Genomic DNA, 21,825 nt, shown 5'->3' on the forward strand with positions numbered 1-21,825 from the left:
GATTCAATAGCTATAACAGTACAAATTCATCAGGTTCTGTTTATCCTGCCAAGTGAGAGGAAAAATAGATCATGGCAGAGTGTGAGTTGTGTCTTTATCATTGGAAGGAAGTCACCCCATAAGAACAAGATGTCCAGGTACTCACAGTACCCTATTCACACAGATGCACATAGCCTATTAGTTATAAAAGACAAGCTCCTTAGGAAAAGACAGCAGGTGCCTACATGGGTATTTCAAACCATCCATGAAGAATAATCCATTCCAGAAGAAGAAAGTAGATATAAGTCAGGATTCTCAGTGTTTTTTTTTCCTGATGAGCAGAACCAATGTTCTGTTGTTTCTATGGGACAAAATCTCCATCTGCACCCACCTATCCTGATCCCAAACCCCATCTCTCCAAGCAACCACCCAACCACCAAATCCAAGTGTGTAACCGCTCAGTCATTTTTTAATTCATTTATTTTTTTTTTATTTCATTACACCCAAGGCAGAATAAAGTTACTAAAACTCAAGACTTTTACAATTACAGTGACAAAAACAGTTAAAGAGACCCACAATTTAAATTGGACTGCAAAATAAAAAATAAAAAAACATTTTTTTCTATTTTTTGTGAAATGCCCAAGCATTCTCCAATTTTACAAATACTGGTATACTTTTACAGGAAACAAGAAAAATGTCTTATATATTCATATATATTTATATATATACCAAAACCCCGTCACCAAAAAATAAGGAAGAAAAACAAAATATAAGAAAGAATATCAAAAGAAAACAATATACACATTGCCACTATGGCATTCAGAGAAGCTTTAAAAGCAAAACTGGAAAAAAAAAACTTAATTCAAAACACATACAGACAAATATTATTTTACCCTTGTACTTGTTTCAATACTGTAAACTTATTTTAAGACAGAGTGCACTAAATTGTTGGGTTTTTGTTTGTTGTTTTTTTAAAGTTTCTGTAGTTCCTGATTTTTGTCCAGTCTTTCCAAGATGTTTCCTGTGGCCTTTGTTCACTCCTGGAATTTTCTGTTGTGGGACAGACTCCTGTCCTTATGAGTGAGGAATTTGATATATATCTATATATAGGTTTGTGCCTTTATATGTACATATGCATACATATATACAGACACAGACACATCAGTATTGTGCTGGGTACCCTTAAACTTAAACTCAGCATTGTTTTATTAATTTAAATAATTATATTGAAATGTCAAATTATATGTTAATATTTTACAGTTTTTTGTCATGCATTTTGATGATAAAAACTGGTGCATTTGTCTGAGACTATAAATAGGAAGATCATTATTCAAGGCACACTCATGTCAAATTGAATGGCAGTACAAAAACTGTCCCAAATATATATAGTTTTTTATTTTATAGTGCCAGCATTGGGAAAGCCAAGCCTAACAACACTGGGCACTTCAGTGTCAGGAGATCCCAAACTCTAGACCCTTTAGTACCTTTTCTGTCCGGCTCTCTTTGTGTGTCGGACGGAAAAATCATAAAGTGCGGGTCTGTTGTTAAGAGCTCTGAATTTGTACATTGATATTCAAAACAGATCAGATTCAAAAATTAAAAAAGTGGGGTTATGATATTTAAAAAACAAAAACAGCATGGAGCAAGCTGATGCTGCTGTTTTAAAATTTGTCTTATCAGGATATGCTGATATGTTTTTCTCTTCTATACAAAAATGTTCCACACATAAAATTTGATTCTTTTTTTTTCCCCTGGAGAGGTGATTTCATTCATTAGATTATACAATTATAGAAGGACTATAACAATACAAGCCAAAATTGACAAAAAATTTTAATATATTTTAGCACAAATGCATAGGGATTTTGAATTTTATAAATTTCGACAATAAAATCTGAGTAGCACATTTTCTGCAGAAATTCAGTTAGAGTGATGTCATTTGCCATGTATACACATAAATTTAACCCTCTCTAAACTAATTTAAGTTGTAATTACAAGCTGTGACTTCAAATATAAATATCTACTTTGAAATGAGGAAAAGCCTGGTCTCTAGCCAGATAAGGGGGGACAGAGGGAAGCAATGGATGCTGTAGAGGATATAGCTACTCCTCATGTTATCAAGATATAATGAATGAAAATGTCTCTGGAACACAGGAAGTAAGGGGTAAATAAAGAAAAGTAGTATAGCTCACCCTGAGATGTTTCTGTGCTCACGCTTGTTTTGTTCTTACATCTGTTTCTATGCATACTCATCTTACATGGCTTCATGCTCAATTTACACCTAATAAATAATAGCCTAGATCATATGGCTTCATGCAAAATAGCAAAATATAATATATGGATGTATGAATATAGGAAAGATGGTAGTAAGTGTGTGTGTATGGTGGGTGGAGTTCACAAGAGGGTGGAACGCACAAGAAATGAAGGATGGTTGTCGTAGCGTTGTCACGGCTTGGTACTACATACCAGTCAGCAGCTGCCTTATCTAGAATCTGTTTCTTCTCACTGGTTATGGTGTTCTTAGGAGGAGACAGGGTTTATGAACCTTGGGATTTGATTTTACATTTACTGTCAAATATGATACTCAGTGCCACATATCCAATTACATGTTTTAGAGTCAGTTCATGCTACAGTGCCAAAGGATTGTTGTCCGCGTTTCATCATCACACAAAATAGACTAATTCTAGCATTCTCAGTTAACTCCACTTTCAAACTGAAGATTCAATTCTGATTCTCTTCAAGAAACCACATTTAGCTTAATATACAATTTCCTACAAGCAGCGGCCAAAAAAGTTTACTCAAAATTGACATTTGTTTTCTAAAAAACTCTCAGGATATCATGTGTTTAAAAAAACGAAAAGTCAAAGTAAAACAAATTTTAAAAATGCCTAAATAAAAATGTACCTGCACATGCCAAAATATAAAATTCAATAAATACAGAAATTATTGCACAGTTAAAGGCTCCACATGTTATAACTTAATTGACTGATTGCTTAAAAAGGAACGCCAAGAGAGGCAGTTTAGACAGCTTCAGTTGGTGTTAAGATTTCTGTTCTCACTTCTTCTCAGTTGGCAGTTTCTTAGACAAAAACACAAAATAAATCCAAAACCAATATTTCAGGAGAAGAGTATCCAGCTACCCCGTTTTGTTCATTTTTTAAGTCAAAGTGTGGTGCAGAGTATGGAAATAGGGAACCTACTTTTAGGTTCTCTCTGCTTGTTCAATTTTGACCTCATTTGTCATCAAATGTTCTCCATGCCACTTTTTCATATGTTTTTCCAGAGTGCTGTACACGCTGAAGGGCATTTGGCAAATGTCACAGCGGTAGACCTCCTTACCTAGCTGGCCATGTGTCTTCATGTGGCGTGTCAACTTGGAGCTCTGGGCACAGGCATAGTTGCACAGCTCACACTTGTACGGCCTTTCGCCAGTGTGACTGCGCCGGTGCACCGTCAGGTTGCTACAGTTCTTGAACACCTTGCCACAGAATTCACAGGTGTCACACCTTCTGCCGTCCTTGGAGCTAGGCCGGCCCGGCCCGGGGCCTCCACCCAGATGAGGTGTGCTGCCCCCACTGGCAGTGCCGCTACGCCCTGACAGGCCACCATCCAGCAGGTCACCTGGAGGTGTTGAGAACCGTAGGCTGCCATTCTCTGAGGAGTGCTCAGAGGAGGTGGCAAATGGAGATTGTCTCGAATCGGTGAAGCCTAGGAAAGGGTCTTTGATGAAGTGGCGTGAGGCAGCATAACCCACCAACCACTGGGAGTAGACATTCTCAGAGGGGATGTGGGGTGCTGGCGGAATGTCTAAGTCCTTCTCAATCTTGATCCTTTTATTTGACGAGTTGGACAGGCTGGGGCTAGTGATAGGGGTGGGCTTACGGGGGAACAGGCCTGAGAAAGAGTCGCCGGAGCCACAGTTCCGGCCATTAATGGTTGTCCTCTCTTCCTGCTGGTGGTGGTCCATCTCCCCAGCCACTGAGTCCTCATCCCCAGTGTCCCGCTGGCCTTCCAAGCCCCTCTTGGAGAAGGGTATTCTCTTACGATTGTCAACTATCAAATTATTGTACTGCTGTATAGAGTTGAGCCCCCCACCTTCCACAATCTTCTCAAGGGTGAGTGATGACTTATCATCTGAAGGCGGCTTAGAACCATTTTCCCTGTTCCGGTAGAACTCAGACTCAATGCTGAAGTTGGATTCTGGTCGACTCTCATTCTCAAGTTCCTCTTCTTCTTCCTCCTCTTCCTCCTCCTCATTGCCTTCCCCCTGGAAGTCCCCATCACGATTCTTCATGCCCTCACCTGTGACATCACTAGTACCTGGTTCTGGAGAGCTTGTTGTAGACAGTCCATCATCTGAGCGCCCTGTCAGGGATCCAGCCTTGTGCATGTGGGTCTTCATGTGCCGCTTCAGTTTGCTCGCCTGTGAGCAGGCATGGTCACACAGCTGGCACTTGTATGGTTTTTCTCCAGTATGGCTGCGCCGATGCACCACTAAGTTGCTCTGGAACTTGAAGGTCTTACCGCAGAACTCACAGGACTTGATCTTGTTCTGTGTCTGTGGAGGGGTGGTACTGTTAGGGGGGATTGGCGGCAAGGGTGGTGTGCTCAGAAAGGGCGATTTTGGCCCAGGCTGAAAGGGATTGGGGTTTAGTAGTCGGTGTATAGGGTTGGTCCTACTGGGTGATAATGGTGGTGTGGTGCTGTTGGTGTTCCCAGCCAACTCACGTAGCCGCCTGGAGAAGTCCATCGACTGGGACTCCATGGCCATGGGCGTTAGCCGCATCACCCTCTCAAAGGCACTAGGGTGCTGGGAGATGAGGCCCATTTCCTCTGCACTAAGGCGCTCCAGCCGATGGGGATCTAGATGGTGGCGCGGAGGTGGGCTGACAAATGGAGGCGTGTTGGGAAGGCGGCTCTCCACAAAGCCTGGGGGAGGCTCCCGGAGCAATGGACCCGTCATCCTCAAGAGATGAAAGGGGTTGTTGTCTCCAAGAAAGTTGGTGAGGGGGGACTGGGGGATGGAGTCATTGCCCATGGGGGGAGGCATAGTGATGCGTGGGGTGAGGGCTGTGTTGGAAGGGTTGGATTCTAGGTAAATGCGAATGCCGTGGGTGTTCTGGGCATGCTGTAGCAAAAACCAGGCACTGGGAAAAGGCTGCTTACACGTAGTACATATGTAGCTGGAAGGCTCATCCCTGCCACCTGCAACACACAAAGAAAAAAGTCCATATTTCAGCTGAGATCCACTCAGTCTTCTTGTAATCTTAGGACTTCAGAAATATCTGAAATAATATTTTCTTGTCTCACTTTTTAAATGCTGTTTAAAATGCTGTTCATGCTTTTGCCAAGTGCATTTTCGCATTGGATTGGCCAACACTGGATCAATGGTTTAAGAGGTGCTTAATCTCACACTTAGAACGGAGTCAATCTCCTACTCCAAACCTTAGAAATAATACAGTGTGTGTGTCTGCATCTGGGTTTACACTTACAGTAAGCATGATGGTAGATGCATGTATGTGTGGGGGCATTCATGAATGTGGTGAGTGAATGATTTTAAAAAACTGGGAACCTCTCCAAGCTGAGTCTGTAATGTTTGCTTAGAGATGCCAGACTAAATGTTGGTGAAGATGGAGATTGTACAACTTTAAAAGTTATTTAAGGAAGACTAATCACACAAATAAATAAATGTCTTAGCTCACTGAAGGGAATCAAATAAAAAAACAAGGTTATGAAAAACACAAATAGTGAGTTATTAACAGTGCAAAAGCCATTCATATCAGTGTTGTGACATATAGCTTGACTAAAGAACTCACAGCCCTCAATACTCAGTGTATCAATACGAGTACAACTATAATCTACAAAATCTAAAAATCTGTTTATATTTTTATGTATACACATACACTACAAACAAGATCTTCTGCTTTCTTTTGTTAAATGTAACAAATAAGATAAGATATACTTTATTACTCCCCAAAGGGAAACTCGAATACAGGAATCAATAATAATAATAATAATAATAATAATAATAATAATAATTTAAAAGAAGAAGACTTAGTGTTCTACAACACCAAACAGGCTGAGGGTCCTAGAAGGATTATTTGGAGGGGGGTACATAATGGTAATTGTGCTTTTGTTCTTACTCTTGTACTTATTAACCCTCCTGTTGTCTTTGGATCAATTTGACCCATTTTCAAAAGTTAATATGTGATAACTTTGGTTTTCTTCCATATAATTAACTAAAAATGACATGGATGGTTCCATACTATATGTGCAAAATATATGTTAATATGTTGGGTAAATTTGACCCAGGAGGACAAAAGGTGTGTAGTAAATTTGAAGACAATACGACATACCTTTTGTCCTCCCGGGTCAAATTTACCCATTCTGTTTTGACTGCTTATAAAGCACGAGGTATAAAATGATCACCATTTTTTTTAGTTTCACCTTTTTAGTGAACTTGTTTCCAACATATTAACATATATTTTACACTTATAGTAGGGAACCATCCATGTCATTTTTAGTTAATTATGTGGAAGAAAACCAAAGTTATCACATATTAACTTTTGAAAATGGGTCAAATTGACTTGAAGAGTCTAGTACTATCACTCAATTGCCTGTTCCTGTATGTATGCTACTTCTAGCAGCCACAGACACATACAGATAAGTTCTACATTAATGTTTTAAGTGTATGTATTTATATATGTGCTTATAACAGAATGCATTACTGTGGGAACAGTAATGCATTCTGTTATATTTAAAGTTAATTCTCACATCATCGACCAAGCTCCTGTCTGAAAAAGCATTTCCTTTAAAAAAGAAACTGAAATGATATGCATGAAAACTGCAAAAATATAACCAAATCAATAAATGTAAAATATATATAAAGCCTATATGATATATGAAAAATATATAGGCCTAATAATTTAATATAACGACATATCAGCCATATTTCTTATATTTTTTTTTTGGGGTTTGGAAAAACTTAATAATATATACCTAATATATATATAATTTATAAGGAACTTGGCACTTACATTTCTCCCTATTATACATAAAACCACCAGTTAACATCCTCTCATAGAAACATCTCTCCCTGTCTTGCTTGCCTATCTGTGTATGTGTGTGTGTGTGTGTGTGTGTGTGTGTGTGTATTAAGGAGGACAAGCAAGAGGCGGAACAGCTGTTCACCTCCACAGTCCTGTAAAGCCTTTTGACTTAATTATAGTGGACAGCAAACTCACATGTGATGGCGTAATGAAAATAACAGCTCCCCATGTCTCAGCTTTGGTTTGCAGCTCTCTGTCCCTATGCCCACACGCACGCACACACAAGTTATTGAATGTTAAGACCGAGAACACTCCAAAAAAAGAAACATCCACCCCTCTGCTCTTGCTCCCTCTCTCTCTGTTTGCCTGATCCATTGATCCATGAGTAAGAAAGAGAGAGAGGATCCTCCCTCCACCCTCCGTCTTTCAGTTAAACTACTCATCTGACAACAGAATTCATCGGGGGGGGGGGGGGGGGGGGGCGTTCAGTTCTACCCCATAATTAAGAGCACAAGAGTCTGTGTGTGTGTGTGTGTGTGTGTCAGTGAGAGAGACATAGTGTGTGCACTGAAATGCAATTTCTCTCCAGCCACAGTGTAAGGATGGGGTCATGGTATTTGTTTGGTGGAAGTGTAGGAGTAAATGTGGATGTGTGTGTGTGTGTGTGTGTGTGTGTGTGTGTGTGTGTGTGTGTGTGTATGCACCGTCCCAGGGGAAGGGAGTCCAACGCAGATGGCAAATAAAGTATGCAGCCTGAGGCGAGAGCACATTATGCTAATTCTAATGTCAGCTGTACTTTAATATACGACTCTATTTAATCACCCCATTATTTCCTATTTCCATATGAAAAAACAGAGAGAGAGGGAGCTGTTCATCACTTTATTTGGTAGAATGCAGAGCCCCATGTTTTATGGAGTGTTGTGTGTGTATATGTGTGTGGAGGGTGGGTGGGAGTGAATGAGAAAACACACTCCCTCCTCGGCATCTCCATAGATACTTTCTTCCTTTCTCACCTTACTCTGTGTTTGTCTTACAGGCACACATCCAGCGTTTGAATTATAACCTACTGCATGTGCATTTACAGTAAGTGTAAGATTATTTTTGTGAATGGGTGGGTGAGCGTGGTAGAGGTTACATTCGTTCACTTTCTGTTTCTGACATGCAGCTTTCTTTTTGTAGAAATATTAACTCTAGAAAACAGTCTGAGTCTCTTTTCTTTACAGATGAGTGGAAATAAATGAATAAATGCAATTTAGTACTCCTTTGAAAAATGTTCACTGATTAGTGTTAGCTTTCTATAATAAATCCTACCTTGATAACTAGCATGTGTCCTTCTGACCAGCTCTGAAACATCAAAATCCCCTCTTCATTCAAAGCTGTCACTCACGTGTGTGAAAAATACTAACCTCTTTGTGATCTCATCAGATTCTTTTAGAGTAGATATTAACTTTAAAGTTATAACCTTTAAGTTTTACTAAAAATTCTTGTTAGAAATATGTAAGAAAAATGTAATAAAATGTAAGCAAATATCCACTGTGTGAATTAGCTGGATAGAAAACAGAAATGATACAACGTGAGAATGTTTTGAAAATAATAATTGGTTTTACATTGACAAATAAATTCTCCACACACAAAATAGGTTTCCATTTCAATACAACAATGCAATGTCCTCACCATGAAATAACCACATGAAAAGAATAAAATCAATGTCAAACACAGAAAAGTGACTTCAGTCTGTCAGTGAGACTCCATTCAAACCATTCCTCTACATATTTCTCTCTCTGTGTCTCTGGTGTCTCTCTCTCTCTGTCAGTGAAGTGTGGTCTGGCCCTTTGCCTGTGTTTTGTTTGGCTCACACACACACACACACACACACACACACAGACAATGTGAGGAAAAGGAAAATATGTAGTGCTGCAGATGTAAAAGTTCTTTAATCTACATTTCATCATAAGTATTGTCACACACATATTTAGATATTACACACACACACGCACACATATATATGTATATATATATATATACATATATATATACTGTATATACATAGCTGAAATTGTGTCATTGCTCAGAAAAAGATGTGATAATATGAAGTCACAGTGTGTTAGAATCTGACATTATAAATACTGCAGTGGTGTTCGGATCCCCTCCAGCAGCAGGTATATGGAGAAGAAAGAACACAATAAGAACAATACACAGTGACAAACACACTCACATCCATCTCTCCCTCAGCATCCCTCTATCCGTCAGCAGTTCTCACTTCTCACTGTTCTCTCCTCTTTGTTGCTCCTTTCCGCTTCAGTTTCACACAGTATAAAACTCTCATTACTGACTGATTCCAGTTTTCACTATGATTCAATTTGCCATAATTACTGTGGCTGCTGCTAATAAAAAAGGGAAGAGAGGGAATGGCTAGAAATCCGGTGCGAAGGTCAACTGGCAGTTAGCGGCGTTCATTTTCATCTCAGTGTATTCATCTGGGGCGGCTAATGGCCCAATTTTCTCCCCCCGCTCCTCAATAAATATTGCTGGAATTACAGGTTAAATAGCTAAATTAAATCACAGCTATTACAGATGAGGGAGGGAGGAAAGAGAGAGACAGAGAGAGGGAGTCAAATATGTACAATTATAGTGTGAGCGCCAAACGCCTCAAAGTGTGCGATTAATGTAGCAGGTCTCAGAGGAGCGCCGGCGGATTAGTGCATCAGATTATTGCATAGATCACTTTTCTGGAGGAGAAGACAAACATAAAGAATGGACCACAAAGAGCAAGTGCACTTTTTTTTAACTCCACTTACAGTAGAAGGACACTTGCACATTATTATTTTGCTCCCTCCCAAATTGGCATTGTTGTAATGATTCACTTTGAGCTTTATTGCTTTTTTAATCATGAAGATGAACAGTAAACTAAATCCCATCACAGGGAAGATAACTGTACTAATGAGTAATCCAGTAAAACTCAAATCCCCCAGGTTCAAATGCAGACTTTTTTCACTCACTGAACTTTACTGCATCAACAGCAAGTGAACTAGGAGCTAAGAACATTCCCTCATGGATTTGACCAGGTTTCTCAGTAGCAGGCATCAATAGGAGGGAAACAGCCCATAGTTTGAAGAGATTTCCTTAAAACTGTAAAAGATTTTCACAAAACCATGCTCTTGTTAGGATGCACTCTTTTTTGGATTTAAATTTTTTATTAACTTTTCCTGGAGAGCATTGTACATATATAAAAGGAAAGCAAGGCTTACCATAAACATTATGAGGATACATAATGGGGATGTAAGAAACCCCGAAGGCCATACCAAAACACTCTTAATACTTTTAATTACCTGATATAGTTCATTGTTTTCATAGGGGCCCTGTCTTAGAGTGGCTGCCTGTGTCAAAATATAAGTTAAAAACCATCATTATTTCAATGATGTGTATGTGTGGTGCATGTGTGTGTTTCATCAAATTACCACACAGCAAATTCTGATTTGTTCTACCTTAGAAATCTGGACATTTTGCATCAAGATGCAGAGGAACATGGGTAGCTTGTTTTTGCCCTAAAGCCTCTGGCAATGAACAAGACTAAATTTATTAATCTCTTATTATTTAAGAGATATGAGATTATATCATCATGTGATTTTGTATTAGCATCAAATTATCACCTAACAGCTTTGAGAGCAAAACTCTCCAGAGTAAAGTAAAGAAACTATGAAAAACCTTTTGACTGAACAATGATCCTGGCTGTTTTCTTGATGATAGTCTGTGATGATAGTCTGTGTTCATTGGTCTTTTGTAATTAGATGCTTCCTGAAACCATATGAGACTTAACCCTAGTAAAAATAAGAAACCAATCAAATATACAGATCCTGTGCAATCAGCTACAAAGAAAGATGAAAACGATAAACTGTGCAGACATAGAAGTGTCTGGTTTGAGACAATAATGTTGGGGGTTGAAAGAGAATAACCACATATGTGATGCTGACTCATCTAGCTTTCCTTCTATCCATCCTTCTATGTTTCAGTCCATTTCTCTGGGTAGTGTATTAGAATAGTACTTTCCCCTTGACCTTCATCTCTCAATCAAGAAGACTTATTGTACAGCATCACCCACTGGTCCTGTCCAATCAAAAGTGGATTACAGACTTGAGCAGGTTTGCATACAGGAAGTACAACAGCAGAAGGTCTCAATGTAAGCGGGACTAATTTAGTGCTGAGGCATTTACATACAGAATGAAGCTGACAAGAACCAAGGGTATAGTGTGTGTGTGTGTGTGCGTGTGTGTGTGTGTGGGTGTGCCCCTCTTGGCCTTTTGTCACACTTGTAAAAAGTTTGCTGACTTTTTTAGGCGTTGTTTAGCTAGCAGCGTCATTAGCATGTGTCTAGTTGCCACACACATACAACAGCACAAGGATTTCTCACCTTGCATGGCTAATGTCTTATCACTATCACAGCACAGCAACAATTATATGCAAATGTATCAGTGTGTGTGTATTCGTGTCATTGCATTTCTGAAAACACAACACACACACACTCCTACATGTGTATAGCCTGTACATACGCCTATACTACAGTAAGAACCAGAGAAATATTTGTCTCTTTTGCATGTGGAAAGTGAAGAAGTGTTTATTCTGCATGAGCATCTCCTCCTAATGAGCTCATTTCACAAAGCTAAGCTTGTTTGGCGCCAGCTTTCTAGTATTGTTTAAGTAGTCAGTTAGTTTTGAATGAAGTGGTTTGAGTGCTGAGTTTTAACGTCATTCAACAGGCTTTTCAAATAGGCTTTAATAGCTTTTGACTAAAATCACTACAGGCCCACACAGCAGCTTTAATTAAATTGGCCAAACTGTAATGGAATGAAAATCTAGCACTTTTCCTCTGACATTAGAGCGAGTATAGGCTTTATCTGCTGCATCTGAGATGGTGATTCACTTCAGCTACTTCACAGCTCCTGGAGGTTAAAGTCCTTCTGGGAAAACTGAGTCATGTCGGAGATCAGCTCACCCCAGATATTGTTGGTTAAAGACCAAGAGGCAAACCCCAAACCTGTGCTGCTATATGGGTTGTTGCTGTCAGCTTACATGCCGCAAGCCTGGTTTACATTGTTTTTTTAAATTATACATGTGTCAAAAGCAAAAAGCTGAAAAACTCAGCAAGTGCTTTTGAAGAATGCTATGCTCATTTAAAGTAAGTATTGTCTGAGAATAAGGAATTTGGCAGAATAAGGTGGTATTTGACAGCTAAAAAAGTGGTTATGTTATTATTTTGTTCAGACATCTTGGTTAGAAATTCCAAATAAATACTGTAACAGAACCACTCTCAAGAGGAGTGTGTAGTTTACTCCATGTCTAAAAGAAGATCCAATACCATATATTTTTCTGTTTTGGCAGAAAAAACACATCCCACTGTTTGCAATAACGTTCATGCTACCATACTACATGGATTCTTACATGAATTGTTGTTTAGTTTTGCTTAACTCAGGAAAGGTTCTAAGTTCAATATCAAGTGCTGTAGTAGCTTCTAATCGATTCTAACAGCTCCTCCAAACTAAAAGAATCATATATATATATGGTTTGTATATGATTTACAGAATCACTGTTTGTTAGAAACAGTTATTTATACCTAACCAAACAGTAGTGACTGACATATCTGTCCCACTAACATTTTACAAAGAAGCTGTAGTTAGCGTTTTTTACAAAAACTGAACAAGTTCTCACTTTTCTAAGTTGGCTTACAACCTCATTAATATTTGTCACCATTTTGTGGCCATTTTTCTTGTATGGCTCTGGCACACAGAAGGTAGATCTGCATCCTAGCTATCAAATTCTGTCACAGGTACACACATAATTAACAAGAATGTTTGTTTTAAGGCAAGTGATTGACACCTACTTAATTTGTGTTTCAATTTTAGCAAAATCTCAAAAATGTTCACGAACCTGACTTCACAGAAGGCTGGAGCTCGACAATATCAGCGGGTATGACCCAGACAGAAAAGGTTATATTCCAAAGAACCAGTAAGTGTAGCATTTAATTTTATTCTCTCTGTAATGCTCTATCCTTTACTCTGTCTCTTTCAGACTCTACTGAACTTTCTTTCATTACAGCATGTGTTGAACTTTAGCATTAGCCAATCTTCTGTGCATGTTATCCGGCAGACAAAGGATTATCATTGTGCAAGGTGTGTGTGTATACAAGCCCTGACAGTCATAACAAGGTGTGTGTCTGGGGGGGGTGACACTGATGTTCTTATGTTCTAAATTTTAAAGGAAGGCTTAGCTGATCATAGCCAAATTAGAAAGTATTTAGCTTATTAGGAGATGAGGAAAAGCAGCAGTGAGAGGGAGAGATTCTGTCCCTTACACCTCACACCGCATGACAAGTAGAGCTGCAGCCAAAATTAGGAGTGAGATGCAATCCAAAACAAACTACCATAGCAAGTGCATGTGTCTGTCTCTGTGCCCTGTTAACAAATTAGAGGGATTACCAGAAGAGAGAACCAGAGCATAGCAGCTAATCCTACACATTGGCGTGCACCACCGCACCTGGGAAATGTGTGTGTGTTTGTGTGTGTGTGTGTGTGCTTATGAGGGGTGTGGTGGCAGGAATGGCTCTGTAGGAGCATCATCCCCCACTAAACCAGTGCTCTCCCCAATTCCAGACACGAACATACACACACAGACCATGCAGTATGCACCTGGTACATGTTACTTTTGCTGTGTGTATGTTATGACACAGTGAAGTTCGGGTATGAGGAACCAATAACCAGAGGAACCAGAGCTGAAGGGTAACTTACAAAATAAGAAATACTTTATGTTCGAAAGAGGGAGGGTGAGAATTCATTGAGAAAGTCCAGTGTCAGTGGAGCAAGTAGTGTATATTTAATCTTTGATGGAGGTTAAAAGTAGTGGATGAGTATGTCTGATTTTCATTTCAAGTGGCCAGGGTTTTGTGTTAGAGTTCACCTTTTATCCACAATAATGATGTCTACCCAAACCAAGTGTTTCGGTTGCCAAACCTTGCTACAGTTGCAACAACTCATTTGTTCATTTATTTTGAATGATCTTTTACAGGGTGAATAATTATAGCAATTTATAATGTATTTTTTGTATAAATAAATTTCTGGAAAGTCACACTGGAAAGTCATGAATTATTTAAAGAAACCAGAATCAGTGACTCAGATCCTCTTGATGAAAATAGAAGAAATGAAAACATATGGAGGAATGTGGAAGAACTGTGCTGTTATTTCAGTGGAAGAATGCATAAGATGATCAGTCTCTTACTGCTGAGGTGGACCTTCAGCACTATGTATGCTGTTAAGAGTGTTTTTGTCTTTAACACTGACATCTTGTCAGGTGAAGAGTTGGCGTGGTTGCTGTAGCCACAAAAGAGAAACTCTGCCACAGGCCCAGTGTGACTGGGACAGCAGTCTAACACATTTTTGGATCCTCTCTTCCCCTTTATGGATCGCTGTAACTTGTCCCAAATCCTCTACCTCCTTCCCTCCCATTATATACAGCTCATCCAAATTGCACACTGCCAAGTGTTAGTTTCCTGGAACACACACACATGCATATGCACACATATGCCAAAGCCCCTTACCAGACTATGATGTAGCAATGCCCCTCCTGTCTGAATAAGACATATTACAGCACTGCCTGACAGCAACATCAAGAAGAAAATACATTTCTCTCTTCTTAATTCTCTCCGCTGCTATTCCTGCACCTTTCCCTTTCGCTCCAGCAGTGAACCAGTGAGTTGAGTGTAATCCCATGTTTATGAATTCAACATTATGCTTTCTGATCAGCTTCACCTTTTCAACTTTCAGAGCTAAGCAGAGATCTTTTCTTGTAGATGTAACCTTTCACAGCTATTTAAATAGCCTCCTTCTGATAAAATGGGAGAAGAAAAGAAGTGACATTTGAGTTGACTTAGCTTCACCTGCAAAGACAGAAGCAGAAAGGAACAGTTTGCTGAGGTGGAAAAAGAGGTGAAGCAGGGAGGAGATGGGGGTAAACTGAAGTTGCAAAGCCCAGGTCTGACTGTTATGGTCAGACTCCACTTGTTTACACAAAAATGGCAGCAAGAAGTAGGAGGGGGGCAGGTCGAGGACAAGAGCAGATCCAGACCAGATGGAGGTTAGAGGAGGGCATGGAATGGAGGGATGGAGGAATGGAGGCAAGGATGAGGGGACAGGTCTGTGCTGGAGGCCCTTATAAGGCCTGGGTGACTTGAAAGCTCTGGAAAGACAGCGGAGTCACTATAAAAACATATACTTTCAAGCAGGGACACAGAGCACCGCATAGCAGGGGAACCCAGTCTAATGGCACTTTAACTTCCATCTGAATTTAGAATAAAGTGGCAGCACACTATTTATTCTGAGGTGCTATAGTGTCAATCACCAGATTCTGTACATGTTGCGGTTATCTTATTTTCACATTTCAGTTATTGATTACAACTTTTGTCAATCTACCACAATGCATGCTTCCAGTTGGAGAGTACCATATTAGTTGGTATTTAGCTAAAGGTAGTAGTATATATTTTTTCAATTTTTATTTATTTATATTTCTCTATAGATTAATCTCCTATTACTACTGTTAATTGACAGTCACAATTGGCGGATGGAATATTCCGTACAAAATATAAAAGCTCCAACTTTTTTTTCTGGAGGAGAGGAGCTCCTTAATACTCCTGCTGTCTCCAAGCTAACTGGAAGCAGGCCTGCTCCCATAACCACTACAATCTGTTTTCATTTGCTGAACCTCATACTATCACACACACACATACGCACACACACAGAGTCTGAAGTGCAATCTTGTAAGTCATCTATCTCTTAAAGGAGAAGTGCACTGGTTTTATTATTATTTTATTTAATATTTCAAAAAACAGTTACACATAGTCAGCGAAGCAATAAGTAAGGTACTTACTCTGACCAAAAAAAGTAATTCAAACAGTACCTTTTACTGTACACCAGGTTAGGTGTGCACAGTGCACACAGCAACATGCAGCCATATCCTGCCACATGCTGTAACCGCAATCCACATGCTAGGATTCATTGCAACATGATGCAACATGGGTCCATGCTTGACAAGGCCAAGCATACTGCTTTTCATAATACACCTCAATATCCTCCAAAATGCTGCATCTAACCTTTGCAAGTTAGAAAAATAAGGCACCATAATTAGCACAAAGGTAAGAAGGCTACTAAAAGACTCTTCTTTTAGTAGCCTTCAGGTATTCAGAGCGTTGGACAAGGAGAAACCAGAAGAACTGGAAGAATCAGTATTTCACATGTCTCGCTGAGCCTGGAAGGAGACACCATGGAAAAAGCCTCATGCTATTATCTCAGTGGTCATACAAAAGCCAAACAACAAAGACGTGAACAGTAGTAGGGAAAGGCAGATGAGCATAAGGACAGAATGTTTTTTAACCCATGTGAACAACAAAGTATTTTGGTAACAAAGACATTAAGCCTGGTCTCTGTGGTCATATTTCACGGCCGTTTATTCATGGCATAAACCTTAGGAGTTCATGAAAGAAAAGTTCTTCTTAATTGTTCCAGTGAGGATAAGATTGTACCACCGAAAAAGTAAAAACACTTATGTTCATGCTAAACTCTAACTCCTAGCATAACACAAGTGAAAATGCCACCAAAAAGAAAGAACTATACTGCAAACTTCAAAGTGCAGGTAATAAAGTCTGCAGCTGAAACAAAGTTTGGAGTGTCAGTATTCAGACACTGCAAGAGAAGACACCGCTTCACCTTCTCCCTGACGTTGGAACAGTTGTTAAACGTCACCTGACACCAATGAATGAATTTCGTAATTTATTTCTGCTGGTTGCTATGTCTAGCCTACATTCTTCATAGGCTAATTTAGACTATAGTTAGTATAATTAGAAATGTGACTTATACACCAAAGCAACTTTTTTCCTGTTCAACAAGGCTGTTTTTGCTAAAAGTATCTTATATTCCAGAGTGACTTATAAAAACTACAGTATTGTTTTATGCATCCTAAATTTTAATGTTTTTCTACTTACAGCATGTGCATACCTTCACCTCTGCATATACCAATATACTGTACCTCACAAAAGAAATATCTACAATATAAGACTAGTCTGGCATTGCCTTGTGACATCAAATTTTTAACCTTAAACATAAATGCAGGCAGCACAGTGCATTAGTGATTAACACTGTTGCCTCACAGCAAGAAGGTTCCTGGTTTGAAACCCATCAGGGGCCCTTGTGTGTGGAGTTTGCAAGTTCTCCCTGTTCTTGCGTGGGTTTTCTCCAGGTACTCTGGTTTCTTCCCACAGTCCAAAAACATGTATGTCAGGTTGATTAGTGGCTCTAAATTGCCCATAGGAGTGAGAGTGAGTGTGTGAGGTTGTTTGTCTCTATATGGCCCTGTGATGGACTGGTGACCTGTCCAGGGTGGACCCCTGCCTTTCACCCAAAGAGAGCTGGGATAGGCTCCAGCAGATCCCTGTGACGCTGATTAGGAATAAGTGGGCATAGATAATGAGTGAATGAATGAACATGAATGCACAAAAGTAACATGTAATGTAATATGATGAATAATGTACTTGCAGTTCCTGAGTTGGGATCTTCCAGTCCTTACCTTTTGGGATAGTTTATTAAAGATCTATTTCAGTGTTTGTCTCTGCATTTGTGCATAACATAGAGAGCTGTTTTAAATATAAAGAGCCATATGGCTAGTGGCAGCGTTGGTCAGAGCTGGGATCCCAGCCTTCTCCACTGCTCTTGAAGTACTGATCATTAAGGTCAAGGCATATGTATGTGTGTGTGTGTGTGTGAGAGAGAGTGTGTGTGTGAGTCCTTCGTGGTGGTTGACTACTACAGCAAGACAAACAGGCTGATATGACAGGAGGCCTTCCTAGGTCTGAGTTGTGCTGTATCCACTAACCAATCACAGCTGGACACAGGAAGGAAACATCTCAGGTCCTGTGGTTGGTGTGAATTCCTGCATGGGTGGTCGCTTAATGTTGCACTGTACCTAAGCATCTTGAGGACTTTATAATGTGCTGTAGAAACAGGGGAGCAAAACAATGGAAGAGCCCTCTCATGATTAGGCAGCGTCAGACAGGGAGATAGAAAACACAGTGCCCGCCAACCTTAAATTTCTTAACTTCTCCTAATATGCCTTTTTTCTCTAGGACTTCAAGGGGCAGTTAAATTTAGTTGTGTATCATGCACATGTAAAAATGTGTGCAAACAGTATCTTTCACTGACCAAGATGCATTCTTGGTCAGTGATATGGACGAGCATGTGAAGACGGTTCTGAAATTAACAACAACTGTACCCAATAGTCAGTGTATTTTCAGTAATGTGGGCAGATTAGGAGCAGCTTTTTATATTAACAGCTTTGGCTCTCTGAGTACTCAGAGTAAAAAAGGAGGGAGAGGATCTGCCTGTTCTAATCGGAGGGGTTGTACTGCCAGTTGTTGGCCCTCAGCCAGCATTGTTTACTTGGCCAACCCCCAGCCTTGCTCAGAACAATAAATTATGCCAGTGAGGGCAATTTTAGCCTATCCAACAGGTAGAAAAGACTGTTCCCACATGGAATGGCTCCTGATCCATAGATATATGTTCTCACTACCTAAATAACAAAGTAGATGTAATTTAAATACATTATTTGCTTTCCTGGGAAACAGGACATGGGTTGCTTTCTCAAAAGAAAAACTATGCATGTTATTGATTTATTTACAGATAATAAAAAAAAGAGACAGCAGCAGCCCAGCTCTTCTCCTCCGGCCCTCTTTTTGTTATCTGTGATGTTGCCCAGAGAAATCAATAGAACAACTGTAGATAGCCAGCTTTGTTTATCTTTTCCTCTAAATGAATAATTCAAAGGTGTCAGTGGGGGTGAGGCGAAGCTTTGATACGAACGAAAGGGTTTGTTGTTTGGGGGGAAATCTAACCCCCTCCTTATCCCCACTCTTCTTCGCACAAAAGTCCCAAGGAGATGAGAGATTCTGAAAGCAGTTAAAAAGCTGGTTCTGTGTGAAAGATGAAGAAAGACTGCCACTTGGGTTTTACTGCCCTCTCACCAGGAATGTCCCTCGAAATAAAAAGGTGGATATGAACACCGAACACAGCAACATCTGCTATATGTGAATTGAAAAGCAATAAAGTTTTGTCTGGATACAGTGAAGGAAGGGGTGGTGGTAAGTGGTTTGCAAAGGTGGTGAAGGGCTTTAAGTAGCACTAGGGGATGCTAAGGCATTTCAACCTGCAGCAAAGACTTCTACTGCAAAGATTTAGTTTTAATTATGCAAAAGGAGGTGAAAAGGGATGCTAAAGGCAGGGGTTCCCTTGAGGCAAAGTGTCTTCCAAACATGTGCAGTGGTGATGGTGTTTACATCTGTCCCATGATATAGAACTATAGTGGTGTAAAAAGTGAAGTAAGGTAGATCAGTTCCTGAATGCTTGCTTTTCCTTTTAATGCCAACCATTGTAGTATCAGGCTTTTAGGGGTGCTCATCCCCCAAGGAGAATGTGCAATTTACACAGGGCCTTCTGTGCTTTTCCAGTGGGCTATCTGGAGACTTAAACCCTGCTCTCTCCTTTTGTCTCCATCACTGTCCTCCTCTGTGCTGTCAACCAAATAGCAAACTTAGCATCCAATTAGAGATTCTATAGTCTAATAAGCAGTATAAATTGATCCATATTGACTTATAATATTATTCTATCGGAATAATACCTTGATATGAGCAATGCAGTCAGGTAGTGTCATTTTCACCCCTGAACCTTGTTTTCTTTGAAAAAAAATCCTACTTTTAATCTAAACATAAAAATGAATATGTGATTTATTTTATCTATTAATTTATTTAATAAAGAATGATAATTACAATTCTTTATAATACTGCATGGCTTTGGATGTTTTATCTCCACTTAAAAGAAAATAATAAAGTGCATCAGTTACAGTAGCTCACTACCTGGCAAGTGTGCAGCTAAGTCAGCTAACATTGTTTGACAATATTCACACCATGGGGCTGTAACCTTTCTAAGTCACAGTAATAACAACTCAGTGTTCACAGGCAGAGCAGGCCGCAGCTGTATTGCTTTTCAACATACATGAAATCTATTGCTACTTCCTTCTTCTTCTACATTGCTTATGTGTGGTGGAACAACGTGTTCATGATATCTGACATTAGTTAATAATAGGCCTAATGATTTATTATGCCCTGTGATGGACTGGTCCAGGGTGTACCTCTGCCTTTCACCCAAAGAGAGCTGGGATAGGCTCCAGCAGATCCCCGTGACCCTAATTAGGAATAAGCAGGTATAGATAATGGATGGATGATTTATTATTATTATCATTTTTAGGGGTGCTGAGATTAAATTTAGGTGTGCTTGAGCACCCCTAAAAAGGGTCTAAAATCACCCCCAATGTCAACATTGGAAAAGTGTTGGTAGAGATTTATTCAAGCTGAAGATATAAAATGCACTTTCTCTATAGCACAGTGATGCCTTAGGTGAGTTTGCAAGGGTCACTAAAGAAGTCACGGTAAAGTGTGGTGGAAAGTCCTATGAGTTAAGGTTACTAAGGTTAAGTAAAGTTCTTTAAGAGGTTTTAAGAGATGGGAGCTGCAGTGGCCAGACACGCTGATACCAAACTGCCTGCTGTTTCCATGACATGGTACAAACAGAGTTTAATTTGCTGTTGTGTCATAAATTTTGGTTGTAAGTCATCCCTCCTCACTTGTAGCCTGAATTGTGTTAGTATCTGAAAATGGGAAGAATTAAACTGTCTTAAACAAGAGGATCAGCATGTATTTGTCAGGCTATACCACCCTTGCTGCATGCACATACATACACAGGCCCCCACACACGTGGACAACAAGGCAGCAAACATTTTCAGCAAAGTCACTAACCTCAGCATCCCACCTTTACTATGAACACACAAAAGCCCTCAGTCCCTTGTAATTGAGGTTTAAATCCTCTCTTAACATCTCCCCCATCCCTCATTCTTCACCAAACATGGATTGTGCCTACACAGGGCCCCTAATCCTTCCCAGTTTAACGAAGTGAGAAATTAGCTTTTGTTGAGTGGTGATTTGGCCGGTGCCAAACACCAACAGCCCATTGCAGTGGAGAGAGACACTCATGAGTCTCCCCAACATAGCAAAATGCTGTAGTAATCCCATCCTGTCCATGTGGCCAGGCTGGAGCTGCTGCTGTTTGCTGTTGTTCAATGACAATATAAAGTTATTTTTAGTTGACAGCTAGGTCTCTCTCTGAGTTGTCCACATAAGTTCTGAAACATCAATGCATCAGCCTGGCTGCAATATGTGTTACCTATTTCTGAAGTTTTATGTATATTCTGCAGCATCTACAAGCCTCTCAAACCCCCTGCTTCCCCTTGTGGCAATCTCTGACTTTATAAAATTAAAGTAGTTTCAGTGAAAACTACCAATGTCAAGTTGATAGACAACACAAGAAACATCTGCAGATTCAGATCCTCTAATCCAGTGAGAAAGAACAGGCTGTTCTGCAGGAGAGAAGGTAAAGCACAGTGTGACTCAACAGGGAGAAAACTCCCGCAGAAAATCACTATGACATGGTCTTAGTCCGTGCAAAACTCATGAGTTAATTCAGCATGTTATGAGCAACCTTGAAGGTGGGAGAAATTTTCAGGTTATTAAAAAAGCTGAAAGAAGACCAAAAACTGCTAGAGAGAACAGGATGGCGATGGCCTGTGAGCCAAACATTGTTTATGGCCAATCCCAGGCCAGACTGTCAAGTTTATTCCCCCACTGTGGTAGGAAGATACCACAGTTCTACTGAGCAAAGAG

The 21,825-nt window shown here is 39.9% G+C and overlaps 1 protein-coding gene across 3 annotated transcripts in view; it reads right to left on the reverse strand.

The window, feature by feature from the left end:
* Nucleotides 1-422: 422 nt before the first annotated feature.
* The window catches only part of bcl11ba (BCL11 transcription factor B a), a 41,525-nt gene continuing 20,122 nt past the window's right edge, over nucleotides 423-21,825 (reverse strand). For all 3 annotated transcript variants that reach the window (XM_026302881.1, XM_026302872.1, XM_026302863.1), the window contains exon 3: nucleotides 423-5,181. In XM_026302881.1, the coding sequence (XP_026158666.1) occupies nucleotides 3,179-5,181 (2,003 nt within the window). In that variant the 3' untranslated portion in view covers nucleotides 423-3,178. The remainder of the gene's footprint in view (nucleotides 5,182-21,825) is intronic.

Source organism: Mastacembelus armatus, chromosome 22, assembly GCF_900324485.2.
Source record: "Mastacembelus armatus chromosome 22, fMasArm1.2, whole genome shotgun sequence".
NCBI classification, from domain to species: domain Eukaryota; kingdom Metazoa; phylum Chordata; class Actinopteri; order Synbranchiformes; family Mastacembelidae; genus Mastacembelus; species Mastacembelus armatus.